The sequence below is a fragment of the Anomalospiza imberbis genome, chromosome 2 (genome assembly GCF_031753505.1).
Source record: "Anomalospiza imberbis isolate Cuckoo-Finch-1a 21T00152 chromosome 2, ASM3175350v1, whole genome shotgun sequence".
NCBI lineage: Eukaryota > Metazoa > Chordata > Aves > Passeriformes > Viduidae > Anomalospiza > Anomalospiza imberbis.
This window is the reverse complement of record NC_089682.1, coordinates 39,728,136-39,744,337: the sequence shown is the minus strand read 5'-3', so window position 1 is coordinate 39,744,337 and position 16,202 is coordinate 39,728,136. Positions and strand designations below refer to the sequence as shown.

At 36.7% G+C, this 16,202-nt stretch overlaps 1 protein-coding gene across 21 annotated transcripts in view; it reads left to right on the top strand.

Annotated features, from left to right (window-relative positions):
* The window catches only part of ROBO2 (roundabout guidance receptor 2), a 1,029,216-nt gene that overhangs the window by 925,793 nt on the left and 87,221 nt on the right, over nt 1-16,202 (top strand). For all 21 annotated transcript variants that reach the window (XM_068180595.1, XM_068180605.1, XM_068180593.1 and 18 more), the window contains 4 exons: nt 3,634-3,805; nt 9,711-9,916; nt 14,035-14,116; nt 14,772-14,937. In XM_068180595.1, coding sequence (XP_068036696.1) covers nt 3,634-3,805; nt 9,711-9,916; nt 14,035-14,116; nt 14,772-14,937 — 626 coding nt within the window. The remainder of the gene's footprint in view (nt 1-3,633; nt 3,806-9,710; nt 9,917-14,034; nt 14,117-14,771; nt 14,938-16,202) is intronic.

Below are 16,202 nucleotides of genomic sequence, written 5' to 3'. Positions count from 1 at the left end.
TACCAGCTGAGGTAAAACATGAAATAAGAGCTGAACCGCAGCTCTCCTGCTCTGCCTCACCTGCTTCTGCTTCATCCTCTCAGGAGATCAGAAAACTGGTCCAGAATGACAGGATCAGGCTGACAGCATTTTGTGCTCTGCTGTCTCGTTGGCTTACAAAGTCACAAAACTCTTACTTTATGGGTGTGATTATTTTATTGTCTGAGTGCAAGCTTAACCTTCAGTGTTTATCTCTCAGTATAATATTTAGAGAAATTTAGATCTAGCCTCCAAGGATCACATCCTGGAAAAACACAGTATTGTGAGTCTCACTAAGGTGACAGTTTTTCCAAGGGGAAGGTAGAATAGCATATTGAAATTAAAGTAGGAGGTACTGATGTGCTAGCAAACATTTCAAACCCCTTCCTTGTAGAGCATTTTAATAGCATGGTAATGTTTATGTAAAGTGAGCTTATAGTGTCACACTTGAATCTAATAAAGTGGACATCCATCATGCTGTAATAAAGAGAAGAGCTTCTAATTAAAGTAGGACATCATTTTCAGGATTAAAGTCATTTAGCGTAATTGAAAAGTGTTAATACACTATTTTATCCTCTTCCATTGGTATCACTTCAAGGGTAAAAACATTTTAAGGTGAAAATGCATCTTGTGTCTTTAATTGAATGTTATTACCTACTGATTGTACAGTGTTGAAGCTGCTTAATTACAAACCTGGAAAATTAATTACCATATTGAGAACCAGATCCCTAAGGGTTAGAATAGTCTTTTTTAGCAAAAAAAATGCAACATAAAAATTGATACTTGCATGGTTTATAATCAAACCTTGAAACATGGCTCAATGCAGTTTACAACATTCTCATGTTAATCTTAATTGATCATCAGTGAAGCAACACAGGTTGGGGTTGCCATCTCAGTGTATAACTTGCCATATTTTGCAGTGAGATGCCACAGAGTGAGTGAGTTTCCACATAGTGTATATCATCATAGCAATGGAGAGTGGATTTTGTGCCAAATTACAGGACTTTTCACCTTTGCCTCCCAGCTATAAATTGTTGCTTGTCTCTACAATGCTGTTTCTGCTTTTAGGGGGCCTATTTGCAGCATCACTTTCAGTGTTCAAAGTAATGTTCTATAGTCATGTTATCCCACTCCAGTAATTGTAGGGCATTTTTGGTTGTGAATCCATTTCTCCATCCTGCGTTTTTGAGCACAACCAGTTGGAAGGGAGGGGAGCTGTTCCCTCCTGAGTAATTTTTTGTGCCAGCCTGTGTATAAACAGCTGGTCCTTTGTGCTTGGTAGCCTTTTCCCCAGAACCCAACAGCCGCTTGCCGATGACATGTGCGAGGACAGGGTGTGTGTAACCTTTAGACTCCGTGGATTCAATCCTTCCTTGAGATAAATTCAGTGGTACTATATCAGGGATGGTTCTGGTCCCTCTGTTTGCAGCCCAGCATGCCACCATTGTGCCCAGATGAGTGACCCAACAGCTAATTAAAACCAGTGAAATTGTGAAAAGCATTTGAAAAGGGGTTGTACTGTAATTTAGGACAAGTTATAGTTCACAGTTATCTGGTCTTTGAAGGGAGGAGTTACGAGACTGGTGAACTCCTCCTGGGTTATTCACTGGAACATGGTACCTTTCCAGGACAGAGAAGCCCATACTGAAGATACAAACAAGGATTGATTCCTCTTTCTAACGAAGTGACAAAGAGGGTTCTCAACTATTTTTCTCTTAAGAATTAGGAGCTTAATCCTTGCACTGTCTTTTGCACTGAGCTTGTTTTTACACTTCACATAATGAGTGATAAATGAAGTCAAGATCAGCTATGTCAAATTTCTCCTCTTTCTCATAATATTTACTGAAGTTTTCATAATCCAGTAGATATAATACAGTTTTCATAATCCAGTAGATATCCTGTGCCAGGCAGAAGTTATTCTGAAAGTTTTAAGGCAGTTCAGAAAACAGGGCAATTATTTGAGACCCATTTAATCCTGTAACCTCAAATTGTTTCAGAATTTTAACACCTTTTGTTCCCATTATCCTATCCTATTATGTTTACTGGGTGAATATTGATTTTTGAGGAAAAATTTGCTGTTATAAATTTCTTAAACATTGCTATTGAAAGGCAGTAAAAGAAAAGCCTAGTGTGTTGAGTAACCCAGTAGGTTAATACAATTATAAGAATACTTGGAATGTTGGATCTTATTTAAAGCATATGACTTTCCTTTTACTGCCAAAACCATAGAGATAAAGGCATGAGTTTCACTTAAAAATAGGATTTGTTTCTTATTTGAATTCTTACTTGTTTCTTAAGCAGTTTGTTGCCTATCAGTTCCAAATAATTTTTGTAAACCAGCAAGGTCTGCTTCAGAATAAACATATCTGCAGAAAATTCATTTAATACCCTACTCTGCACTTTTAGATTTTTTTTTTTTTTTTTTGTCAATACAGACAAGCTTAAAAGTTAGTAGGGAGTCATCATTAGAAAGCACAGCAGAGCTAGACAGAGCTGCAGTAGTGACTGAAAGCTTATCACAGCTGGTAACAGTGTTTTGGTGTATTTCTGATGCAAACAATTGTATTTTTCATAGAGTCTTGTTGAGTTGACATAAGGTCCAGGCCCTATTTTACTGGAATTACTGTTGTTTAATTATTGTTTAAGCTGTTCTCCTTTCTGTCTCATTGGGCAACACTGCTGACCTTTCTCTTCACATTGCCTTCCTTTTCCTGTTCTTATTTATTCACAAGAGCTGTGCCAGAGGGTATAACTTTTTCCTTGAAAACACAGCTCTCACCACTAAAATCTTTTTGGGTCTGTAGTATTGATTCATTCAGTCCCTCATCATATGCAATGACTACTAGAGCCATTCCAGTTATTATTATTGACATCTCTCTTTTCTCCAATCCAGCCCAAAGGCAAAAACTAATCTCCCTGTTTTGTGCTAACTGACACCTTATCCTACATGATTTTTTTTTTTTTCTCTCTGATGATTTCCACATCAGATTAATACCCTTTCTATTCGCCCTCCAGGCTCTATGCTGCATTTCTCCTTTGGTTTATCACAGTTTTAATTTCCTTTTACTTCTACTTTAAACTCTCATGCTCTGCCAGCTTCTCCTACTCTATGACATGCTTCTATCTTCCTCCCAGCTTTACTTATGTACCATGCTCTTACTTTCTCCTTTTCTCAGAATGTTTTCATAGCCAAACAATAGTGCTCTGCTCCCTCCAGTTTCCAGGATTCAATGCTTGCTGCTAGTTTTCTAGTGTTTGCTGTAGTGTGATGTCCTTCTGGTTTGATAGCTGAGTATATTATTACAATTGCATTCAGAATGAAGATGAATGTGTCACAAATATAAATCACTCAAGTGTGATTGTTGGAAAATGTCTCCTCGCCTATACCCCAGTCAGAACACACCACTGTGAGCTGTCAAAAGGCTGTTTCTAATTTAAACTGTGAGTTGCCCAAGGCAGGGAAAGCATCTCTATGTGTTCATAAAGTCAGAACCACACTTACTTTTTGTCCTCGATTATTTATAGTACTTTTAAGGAAAAATCATTGTCTCTGTAGCTGAAGGAAAAGTGGTGCTTTTGTGTTCTGAATTGATGTGAGATGCATTGTCTTTGCAGAACCTACTCTTCCCAAACCAGCCTCTGCAGCCCAGCAGCAGATATTCTGTGTCACCAACCGGGGACCTCACCATTACCAACATCCAGAGGTCTGATGCAGGCTACTACATTTGTCAAGCACTGACGGTTGCTGGAAGCATTTTAGCAAAGGCTCAGCTGGAGGTTACTGATGGTGAGCTGTTAGAAATTCCTATTGTTTCTTTCCTGTCAAAAGTACATTAAAAGCAGTGTAAATAAAGGCGTCTGAGATCACATAAATCATACAAGTAAATGGACAATTTTCTGTAGGAAATAAAGTGCGAAAAGATCTCTGTATTTGTGTATGGAGTAAAAAAGGCATCAAAGTCTAGTTTGCCTTACTTGCTTTCTAGAGGTTTGTTAATGGAAAAAAGGGACAAACCAGCTTAGAATAGGTTTGGTGAGAAATGAAGCTGCTTGGTTTACTAGAGCAAGGATAGGACTAAAAAAAAAGGAGAATGAATAGGTTTGTGATTAAAGCAGTGCAAAAAATTGTATCTCCATTACCACCAGTGTTCAGTCCTATCTTAGACAAGTGGGAGATGTGTCCTTAGCTCAGTTAAATCAACATAGTTTTTCAGAAGGTGGTGGAGTACCATAGATTTGGACTGCCTACAACATGTAGCCCTTTAGTCCCTCCATGAATAAAGTCCCTGGCTCAGAGCTGTGCTCTAAGAATGCCTCAGTAGGGGTAGGTGTGAAAAAAGTCATGAAAATCCATAGGTAGAGAAGATTTTTCAGGAAAGGAAAAGAATTACATGGTCTGTCTTGATGCTTTCAATTTCAAATTTTTGGGTTTGATACTCATACTGCCTTGAGGTTTCTCTTCTACAAATATGAATCCTTTTCATATGTCAGGAATCCTGTTGATATCCCTCTTCATCTTATTGTGGATAGAAGGCAGTTTGCATCCTTTCATGTTAGCGAAGAAAACAAGAGAATCCCTCTTATACTCAGAGACAGTGGCATTCCCCAGCATCATTATTCCTTATCTTAACTGACACATTAAATATCTCCTGACAGACTTTGATGAATTTTTGCCATTAAAACTGTTGTTATATGCAGAGGTCTACTTTTACTGTTCCCTTAGAGACCTGCCTGCACCATGAAAGTTTGAAAAGATGTCTAATTTTGAATAATCTGCCTTTTCACAAGAGCATATTCATCACAAGTGACAGGTAGAGAGGTTCAGGCTCGTATTATAGAGGTTTGAGCATTAATTTGATGCCTTTTCTTTGTTTTCCAAAAGCTGCCTATATTTTTATGACAAGGGGAAATAATTTCTGCCTTATCCTTGCATCTCTTCAAGCACATTGCTTTTCTGTAGTTTCTGGAGACTAAAGACTTGGCTTTGCTCTGCAATCTGTTTTAGTCCTTTCTGCCATGGTCTATGACAAAATGATGCATTTTCATTCAATTCAAATTTAAATGTAGATTAAAAGGTCATTTAAAAGGAATGGAAAGGCAATATTTTTTAATATCTGTCCATAGTGCTGCCTAATTCAGGGCCATGACTGTGATTGGAATAAATAGAACACACAAACATTGGCTGGGAGGACATTGAGCTGTTAAATGGTCACACCTGCTGATGCTGCACAGATTTACAGCAACAGGCACTGAGTGGATCAAATCAGGTTCAAGGATGCTAGTGATGAGAAATTCTTCCTTTTGACAGGCAAGGGCTTTGATCCACCTTTATCTATTTCTTGGGGGGGGGCGGGGGGGGGGGGGGGAATAAATCCTAATTGATCTCTTTGGAATTTTCATTAGTGTGTTTAGAAAGCCAAGAGAAAGTGTCCCTGCTGAAATGCTAGCTTATCTCCAGTTAATTCTGATTAAAGGCAGCATGCATTCCACATAGCTCAAGAGAGCATTAGCTGGTGGCTCTGCTGCTCAAGGAGTGCAGGGCCTGCCTTCCTCAAATGCTTTCCAGAACCCACTGTCAGCATGATCATTATGAAATAATACAAGATTGCTTTATAGAAATACCATTTCATCCCAGAGTCAAAGGGCGGGTGAGGTCAGAAGAAAAGTGCCAAAACAACATTATGGAGCTGAGATTATGTGAATGAATGTACCATTAGATCACAGATACTTTTTTAATTGCTTTTCGTTAGGAAGTTAACCATAAATGTCTAAATAATCTGTTTTGGTTGATGCTGAGCAGAAGTTATGGGAGCTAATGACTTTTATCAGCTGGGAAATCTAATTTAATAGTTTTAAGAATATAATAAAAGATAAACACTGTGTGTGCTAGCTATATGCTTTAGCATTAGTGTTCTAGTTTTTGGCTGGTGATTTCAGTTTTACTTCCTAGCCCAGAATTTTTCTGTTTGGTTAATGATTTAATAATAGTGGCGAGCCATCTTTTTCATTTTGAACACATTTTTGTTTGATCCTGAGTAATTTAGATCCAATTGAAGTTCCAATACAGAATGAAAACATGTCATGTGCAGAAAAACAAGTGCTTAATTATACCATATATAGCAGTGTTTCAGTTGTTACATTTTTGCACTTACAAGTCTTTACTGGAAATATTTTTAACTCGAGTATTCACATGAGAAGAGATTACTAGCTGTGATGAAATGTGCTGAGCTGAGTGATAATTTTGCTGATTATGGACTGTGCTAAGAGCCTTCAGCATATTTGAAATTCAAATCTTGTATTTTCTTGAAAGGCTATCATGTAATTCACTGTCTAAGGCACATCTGGAAAAGCAAAATCAATTTAAAAATTGAAGAATCTTAGCAATCCTTTCAAACCCAAGAAATGAATATGCAGCTCGCAATCTTATGACAGATCATGCAGATAAACCAAGTGCTTCCATCTCTGTCTATGCTCAACATAAAAGGAATACTTTCCAATTAGTATTGTGTTAGTATTTGTCAATCATGCACAGAATATTTTGGAGATCTTCAGTTCTCCTCAATAATCATTAAAATTTATTAATAAGTGTTTCACAGTTTACCTGTCTACAAATCTGACCACCATGATTCTTAGCCCTCATCCAAACTATATGTTTTATAGCAAGTGTGACAGTTTCAAACAGGAGAAGTTCAGAACAACTTCACAGCTTCCTGTGAAGCTCTTCTGCAAAAAAATAAGACAGACAAGGGATTGGTCTCTGCTTTTCCACCTATCAGACAGAACCCTGCCCTATCATGAGTGTTCATGATGTGGATTTCCTTATTTTTCTCTGATTTTACCCATCATTTCACCAGGAAATTTTTTTTAAATTTTGACTTTGGAAGTGCCGAAGTAAAGACTTCCTTTTGTTTTTCTCTTCATTTCCATTGTAATTTGACCACATATCCCTCAAATCTAAATATGGTTTCAATTGATCCAAACTGCATTTGTAGTGAATAAACTGTTAATAAACAAATAAAATTTGTCCTTTTTCTATAATCTGTTTCAAAATTAAGATGCATTTTACCATGAAAGGAATCTGTTAATTTTTCAGTTAACAGAATATGCAGATGTATGGATATTGGCAAATAGTTTCAAAACCATTTTAAAAATCAAAGTAATTTTGAAATCAACTTCTGTTTTATCATGCAAATGTGTTTGTGGGCACTCAAAATGTTTTTGTGGAACAGATACAGAAGTTTCCAGCTAGGAGAAAACTATGAAAAGAAACTAATTAAATATTTTAAAAGCAACTAACAGTCCCCACACCATTTTGTGGTTATTTTTCATTAGTCCTCTGTTCTTCATAATGCTTCTGACATACATATTATTTTAAACTCTAACCTACTTTTGGATACTTACTAATGAGGACCTAAGTAGTAGGAATGCAAGCACACACTGTTTTAGAGAAGATTTACAAGTCATAGTTGTGAAGACAATACAGCCGTTCACAGATCAGTGGAAATTCTAAGTGTTCATTTAACCTTTAGCCTTAGTGTCATGGAAACCTGTAGTGGTCTTTCACCCATAACACCCTTGAAAATGAAGATTCCTTCTGGCCAGGAGGCTTTCAATTACACTATTGATCAGAGCTATTTAAAGGATTATGAGCTCCTCATTTGGGCTGTAAAAAAAATCTAATTACATGCCAAAGAACAATATCTATAATGCAGTAGGTTTTGAAAATACCTACATTGCTACACATATGAAAGACACTTAGATGATGCAAATAACTGCAGTGGAATAGCTAGCAATTTAAACAGTTATTCTTCCTTAATTTTTAGCTACCTAGAATACTGGGATTTTCTGGTTTACATAAAATCAGAAGGATAACTTGTACAGCTAAGTTTTAATTTGAATATATTCATGCTGCAGTTATCCTGATAGTCTCTGAGAGCTGAGATCCATTTTTATTTTGCCAAATGGCTGAACTATGTAGTCATAAGGAACCTTAATGAGATTAAACATTTTGTATCAAGGTGAAAACGCATTACTTTTTTTTTCGTTATATAGTGTTTCCTGTCCTATCTCTTAAGTTCAGTGGGTGATATTTCAGAATTTCCAAAATAGGTTTCACATTCTTGTGTTAAGAAATAATCTGCATTGGCTTTCTATTTTCAGTTCAAAATATATATTGGCTTTCTATTTTCAGTTTCAATTTCAAGGAATGTGATGAGCTCACACTCTAAGGCGTGATTCTGACAATATTAATTATTCTGATCTTTGTGTATCTTGTTAATAAAAAAGGTAGGTAGTATTTTTGCAACGTTAAAATTTCATAAACAATTATTTTAGGCATAAAAAGGGGCCACTAACATATCCCTGATATGTTTTATTTAATAAATAACACAATGAAAGCACTTTAGATCTGTTGAAGGTTCCAGAGGTTTGCATCTCAAACAGTTCAAATACAACAGAAGCCATGTTGCTTCATAATTGTTTTCACTTCATTGTTAGTCAGGTGTTTTGTATGGACTATAATAAACAGATTCTCAGCTAGAATAAATGATTCAAACTCAATTGACATCAGCAGAGACAGGCTAACTTGCAGCAGTTTAGAAGTTAATCCTGCCTGCTACAATATTTAATGCAGTCACACAATTGTTCAGTTGTTCAAAATTTAAAACAGCAGCAGTATGGCTGGTAAATTTATAAAAATACATTAAAAGAAAGAAGAATTCTCAGTTCTGTTATACTGACTTTTTGCGGCAGTCTTAGCCTTGTGTATATTCAAGTATTTTACATTCAGTTTGTATAAACACATTCTTTAGAAACAAAGGTCATATTTTGTTGCTTAACAGATGGCTCAGACAAAAGGTTCAACAACAGAATTATTTGGGATAAAATGATCTTTCAAGAAAAATAAACATGAGCATTATACCTCATATTCAAGATATCCCACTGGTCATGGAATGAGGCTTATATGTAGCCATGCACTCTCTCACTGGTTGCAGGGTCCTTTATTCAGTATTGCAGGCATGCAGATGTAAATTATCAGGAAAAAAAATGGGAGTTCATGGCTTTAAAAGGTGAGGAAATGATTTGATAAGTAAGCTGTTAAATGGTGTGATTGAATTTGAGCTTTTCTCTGCTGGAAAGAGCGGTATGTCATTTAGATCAGCCAGATTATGAAAATATTTTGTATAGCTGTTAAATATTTTTGCTAGTGAAAACTTGCAAATAGAGTAGGAATGGGGGTGTGGTTGGTACCCAGGCTAGAATAGCTATAGTGTTTCACTTTTAACTCAACAGATTTTCTCTTTTAGACCATAAATTGGGTAAGCAGTTAAACACATTTTGATGTGACATCAAAGGTGTGTTTTAAGTACTTTCCCAAACTGGAAGAAAAGAGTGATGCACTTCAATTCTTCTCTGAATCAAGTCTTAATTTTCATCCTATGTTAACCAAATCAGTCTGATGATCTTTGCTAACAGATATTTTTCTATCTACATGTTATCTTGCAGTGGTGAAATAATTTGCCAACTAATAGATGACCTCTATCTATGGCTCCTCCAAAAATAATGGTTTTAGCCTCTTAGAGGCTGACTTTAAGCAGCTTCTTAAAACTTGTCCCATGTGGCGGAATAGGGCTCACAGCAGCAGCAGAGGATGGTTAAAGGTGTGGATGCCAATGCCTGTGCCACTGTTTTAGTCTTGACAGATCGGCCTCCGCCCATCATCCTCCAGGGCCCCATCAACCAGACCCTTGCAGTGGATGGCACAGCTCTGCTCAAGTGCAAGGCCACCGGTGACCCCCTCCCTGTCATCAGCTGGCTCAAGGAAGGGTTCACCTTCCTGGGCCGGGACCCTCGGACATCCATACAGGACCAGGGGACGCTCCAGATCAAAGCTCTGCGGGTGAGTAATGGCAGCACCACGAGCGTGACGTGTTCTACGCGCCCAGTTTGGAGCTCTTGGCGTGTGCCTCAGGCAGCTCTGCTGCCTTCCTGTTGTCTTCAAAATTAACTTGTCTTTTCTACCATGCAGTCCTCACCAAGTCATTATCCATTCTTTGACATTGTGTAGGAAAGGGCAGAGGAAAGAAGAGCAAAACTAGTTTCAGATATTTCTATGAGAATTCCCTAGAAACAGAATCAGTGTTTATAATCTTGTGTCTGTTGCAATAGAACACATGAGTTGGGGGTAGATAGAAATATAAAACAACAGTCCTTCCTTTTCATAGGTCTTACCGTGAAGCTATTGGCCTCTCTGTCAAAACTTAGAGCAGTTCCTTGGCAACACCTGACCGTAATTTTCCAAGTACTTGTGCTAGCACGTGATCTGGAGCTCATCAGGGTTTGACCATGCACTTTCTCCATCAACAACTCATCAGTCCCAAGCTGGCTGATTTATTCCAGTGTTATGCTTCCTGGAAATGTTCCACCAGGCTGCAAATGGGAAAAGACAACTAATACTGTAGCATACATGCAGTCATATGCAGAGGGATTTCTATTAAAAATTAAATACCTATTGTAATATTTACATTTTTACACATGAGATAATACAAAATTCTCTAATACTTCAAATAGGATAATGTCATATGTTTTTGATAAATATTGCATCACTAATGTCTATTTTGGCTTTTAATTTTTCCCTGTTTAAAGATAAAGTATTTGTGTGTATTTGCACAAGCATGCATATGAAAAAATAGTAAGTTAAATGTACTTACTTGTCAAGAACTTGAAGATAATTTCAGAAACCATTTAATTTAGTCAGCAGAAATGTCTGCACTTAGTTTTCTCATCCAAAAAAATGTCAATAAACATAGTGCTAATGACAAGAAATAAAGAGCAGTTTTGTTTTCTGATGCTGTCTCATCAGTGATCATAGATGAATTGAGAACTGCCTTAGAACAAAATAGAATTTATTAAAAAATATATGCTAGCTTGCCTTGAGTAAACAATTTGTCGTTCCTCCCTGGGCTGAAGGCAGGTTTAGGCCATGAAGGTTAATGCATTTTTCCTGTAGAGCTGGATTAAAGAGTGCGCTTGAATAGTCAAGATTCCCCAGTAGTGTTAGAAAGCAGCAATTAAAGGTGGAAGCTTAGTGATTTCAAACAAACTTTCAGGCATTGATGATGGGCTTCTGTGGAGTGTCCATGAGGCAGAAGCTCTTGGGATACCTGTCTGCATGCTGCTATGCAAACAATGAAATTGGCTCTGAATCGTGCCAGCGCATTAATCTCACTGTTAGAGGCTGTGTCTGCAAACTAAAGGAAAATAAAATTGCTTGCAAGAGGAGAAGAAAACAATATTAGTAGTGAGTGTAGTTCTGAAAGACATGAGGTTTTTATTGATCGTTAAGTGGCTCATTCACTAGTAACCAATTTTCCTTAAAGGCTTAAAAAGTAATTTTTTAGAAACTCCTCTATAGCAGTAATGTGCACTGTTTGTTTGACTCAGGTTTAAGAGCAAAAACTACACAGAACCATAAACACAATTTTTCTCCTGTGCCTTGCAAATTTTAATTAAACATGGATTTAAATAAGGAATGTTTAACTTTTCTCTCAGGTCTACCTAAATAAGGACGAGTACCACTTCCTAAAGAAAAAAAGGGCCATGAAAATGTCCAAGTATGTTTACATCCCCAAGTTCAAAATAAATTAATAATTGCCACTCACACATCCTCAGCCTTCTGGCTCAGGGTAGATTTAGATTAGGTAACAGGAAGAAATCTTCCCTGTGAGGGTGGTGAGGCACTGGAACAGGTTTCCCAGAGAATTTGTGGATTCCTTATCCCCTGTTCAAGGCCAGGTTGGATGGGACTTTGAGAAACCTGGTTTAGTTGGATGGATCTTTGAGCAGCCATGGCGGGGGGGGAGGAATGAGAGGATCCTTAAGGTCCCTTCCAACATAAACCATTCTCTGATCCTTTTCTGCTATTTCTGTTACAGCACAATTAAATGATTCATGAGCCTACAAGAGTCACTTGGGCCACAGTTGTAACATGAACATAGAGATTTTTCTGATCAGCCAATCTCTCAGTTGCCCTGAGGAAGACAACTAAAAACTCACATATGTCATTCATTCAATACCCTTTCAGACAGGTCAGCACTGATGGAAAGCTCCCTTCTGCTGTAGACATGTGCCACACCAGTATTAGACGCCTGCATTAACTAAGGAACAAAACTTTATTTTATTGAATAGTAAAGATTTTTCTATTTACCTCCCCTGTTTTTTTTTTCCACAGCACAAAAAAAGTATAAATAATTGAATTACCAACACACTAAATCTGTATCTAATCCATCCACAACCTGGAAGTTAGATTATTTGCCATGGTTTGCAAGAAGCAGTGTACTTCTAGGTTGCTTTATATGTTATTTGCTTTCTTCAAGTTACTCTGTTGTGTACACCACATACCTCATTGAGTGCACCATCTGTCACAGTAGTACACAAATGAAGTTGAGAACCATAGCCTTGAGAAATATTCCCCATTCTCACATAATGAAGAATTATATATTTAATAAAATCTCAGAGGAAGCAAAATAAAACACTGCTTCAGAATGCTATAAGGTTCTTTCCTCTGGAAAATCTCTCCTTTCAAGGGTCTTTCTCATTTCAGTAGCAGCACTGTTGTATTTTGAGTCTTTGAGCCATTGCCAGAGGGGTTTTAGTTATTGCTTGTATTTCACACAAATAACCATCTCCTGAAATGCAAGTTATGCTCATTCAGAAAATTGAGCTGGCATTAATGAGTCGCTTCCTCACCTAAGAATGGTACACTGCATTCTCAGTGTATCTGAAGAAAAATAGCAACAAATTTGTGCATGACAAAGCTAAAAATCAATTAAAGTATATATCTACAAGTAACCTAAAGACCATCTTGCTTTTTTACCTTGACATTCTTTTTGAAGAGTGACATATAAGGACATATGCTACAGTGCCAATCTTCATTTAACAGAAAGCTCATTACAATTCCTTAAAGCCCAAGAAAGCTTCTTGGAGGCAGTTTCCTTTCCATCAAGTCATGTGACGGTGAATAAAGTTCTTCTTAATCACTAGAGTCAGCACTCTCCCTTTTCTGTTTCCACCTCCAGATTACCATGCTTTATGCATTATGGAAGGAGAGCTCCTCCGTATATTTTGTGCTTTGTAAACTTACCATTTTTCATCCATCCCTGTACTCTTCACTTGTTCCTGACTCAGAAATATTTATTTTAAATTTAAACAGGAAATAGGAAAACCCTTGGCAAATTTGCTAGTAAAACAGTTTATACAGCGATGAGATTAATATTGGCAACCTAATTCAAAGCAGTTTCCCCAAATAAATTTAAAATATTTGAACTGACAAGGGAATCACAATAATTTTATACAAATGCAGTTTTTTTTGCTACCAAAGGGCCTTGCAAGCCTGAAATAAAATCCTATGTGAGATGGAAAAAAGGTAAGCATAGTGTAAGATCTAATTTAATGCTGCTGTTTAGAAATTGCTTGGAGGACTGTCGATGTAGAGAGAGCCACTGTTAAGAGAGAACTGTTAAGTTTTAGCAGCATTTGTATGTAGGGTGTATAGAAATTACTTCATCTGTCATAAGAGTCTGAGGTGATGTAACATCCTTCCTGGCACTGGAAACTGGACCTATGGGTCATCTTGGGATAATAAATGCTGAGATTTTACCCTCTAAGAGGTTAATCATTGTTATATGGTTTAAATATGTTACCTGATTTCACCTGCATTTTTTGTAACCAATTCAAACACTGACACTGTCTTCATTGTGGAGCATTTACAGTTCTGGCACCATTAAGAATATGAAAATTAGAATTAGTAAAGTATTAGAAGCAAGTAATCTTATTATAGTTCTCTAAATAAAAGCCACGATTAAATGATTGCTTGAAAATATCTGGTGCCTTCTAGTCTGGTGTAAAATGTAGGCTAAGTCCTTCTTAGCAAGGAGCATTTAGAAAAAGAAAATAAGAGTAAACTCAGCTGATTCTAAAAGGTTTTTAAAGCTGCCCTGATGCTCTTTTCATGTCCAGCTCTCTGATACTGGGACTTACACTTGCGTTGCTACAAGTTCCAGTGGGGAGACGTCCTGGAGTGCTGTGCTGGAGGTGACAGGTAAGCAGTGCCCAGGGATGTGCTCCACTTGGCACACAAGGAAAGTGTAGACCATATGACAGCAGTCTGAGTCAAATGATTCTAGAACTTCTGGGCTTGACATGGAGAAGTTTTGGATGAGAAGGCTGTGTTCCTTCACACATCTTGCATCTCATTGCTGTTGTCTTATAATGCCCATTGACATTGCAACAATTTTCATATTTGTGTCCAGTGACTGCAGTATGCTTTAATTATTCTAACAGGAGTACTAATAAAATGTGGATTTATCCAGTAGTTGGCTTGGGCAAGAAAAATCCAAAGTGCTCTCTGTGAGTACTGCAGTTGATTTCAGTACAGGAAATTTCTGGTACTTTATGTACATTTCAGCAAGCTGGGTTTTTTTGTTATTCTTTCTTTTCTTTCTTTTATTTTTATTTTTATATATGAACTTTAGATTTTTGCCTTTTTTTCCTTTATTATGTACCTAGAGAATGATAGCTCTTCATCCAAAAACATGTGGTAGTAATGCAATTGTTGACTTAGTTCTTTATAGATTAAGAACATCCGTTCTGCTGATTTTGCAGATGTTTGCCATGTTTTTCATTTTAATCTTCTGCTTTGATCAAATTATATAACCAAGGATAAAAAGTAATGGTTTTGTATTTGCCCTTCACAGAATCCGGTGGAGCAACAGTCAGTAAAAATTATGATATAAATGACCTCCCTGGGCCACCATCCAAACCTCAGGTCACTGATGTTACTAAGAACAGTGTCACCCTGTCCTGGCAGCCAGGGACCCCTGGAAGCCTACCAGCTAGTGCATATATCATTGAGGCTTTTAGGTATGTGAATTATACCACTTCTAAGCTCCTTTCTTTCTAATTTTGCTTAAACCCTAGTACCAGGGTTTTGTGGTGCTCTTTTGGACTCTACACATATCATTAGAAGCCCATTAAATGACTCAGCTCCATAGAAGGCATTGATTAATATTCTTCACATTGATTTTTTTCTAATCTATCACTTTTTTTCTAAGTGATTAATTGGAGGACATCTAACTATTTCTTCAGGTCAACAGGAATATAACAGAACAATGCAGTAATTATTTGTTGCTTTTCCTTTAACATTGATGATCAGCGAGAGTCTCCTGTGGGAATGCTGCAGGTTCTTGGCTATCATAATACAGACAATATGGAAATAAATGGGTAATCCTGAAGGCTCTCTGCAAACTTTAATTCCTGCTCTTGTTAAAGCAGTCAGTATTAAGGGGTCAAAGTGCTTTAAATTTCTATTTTTTTAGTGTTTTAGATAGATGAAAACTTCTACCTGAAAAGAGCAGTATTGATAATTTCGGATTTTATCCTGTAGCCTGAGGCTTTAAAGAATCCAGGTGCTCCCCTCCATACAGCAGCAATTACTATGTGGTATGAAAGAACTCCTGGGCTCCAATTCAACACATTTGTTTGAGCATGGGCCATACTCTGACATGTATCTCTAGAACACAGTTTGGCTTAAAAATCTGCCCCTTCTTATATGTGTTCCTTAATCCAGATATTATAAAAATGACAAGTTTGTCGTTTAAGTTAAAATTCATGCAAGAATTTTTCATAATGATATGCATGCAAATTTTAGCTTAAATGCTATGTATGTAAAGAACATTACAGTATTTGCAGTTTGTTGGTTTTCTTCTAGAACTTATTCTTTATGCATTGTATATAAACCTTGTAGCTTTCCATTTCCTTTTTCCTTTTAATATATTTAAGGATTTTTTTATCAATGCTATAAAACAAAGCATAGTAAAATAAAATTTTCTCTTTAAACTTTTCTGATTTTTTACCCTAGATAAGCTTTAATGGCATCGCATCAATAACTTCTAAAAAAGCCAGACATTTTCATTGAAAGTTGTTTTAACAATCACATTTCAAATCTTTTCATATGGTGGATTATAATCTAATTATAATAATGTTGAATTGAAACTGTAGTGGCAGAAAAAATATTCATATAATTTCCTCTATTTCAAAGAATATTTTCAATTTTTTTTTAACTTTGTAAGTGAATTTAGTTCAAGAACATTTTTCTTCCAATGACAGTTTATTGACATAGTTTACTT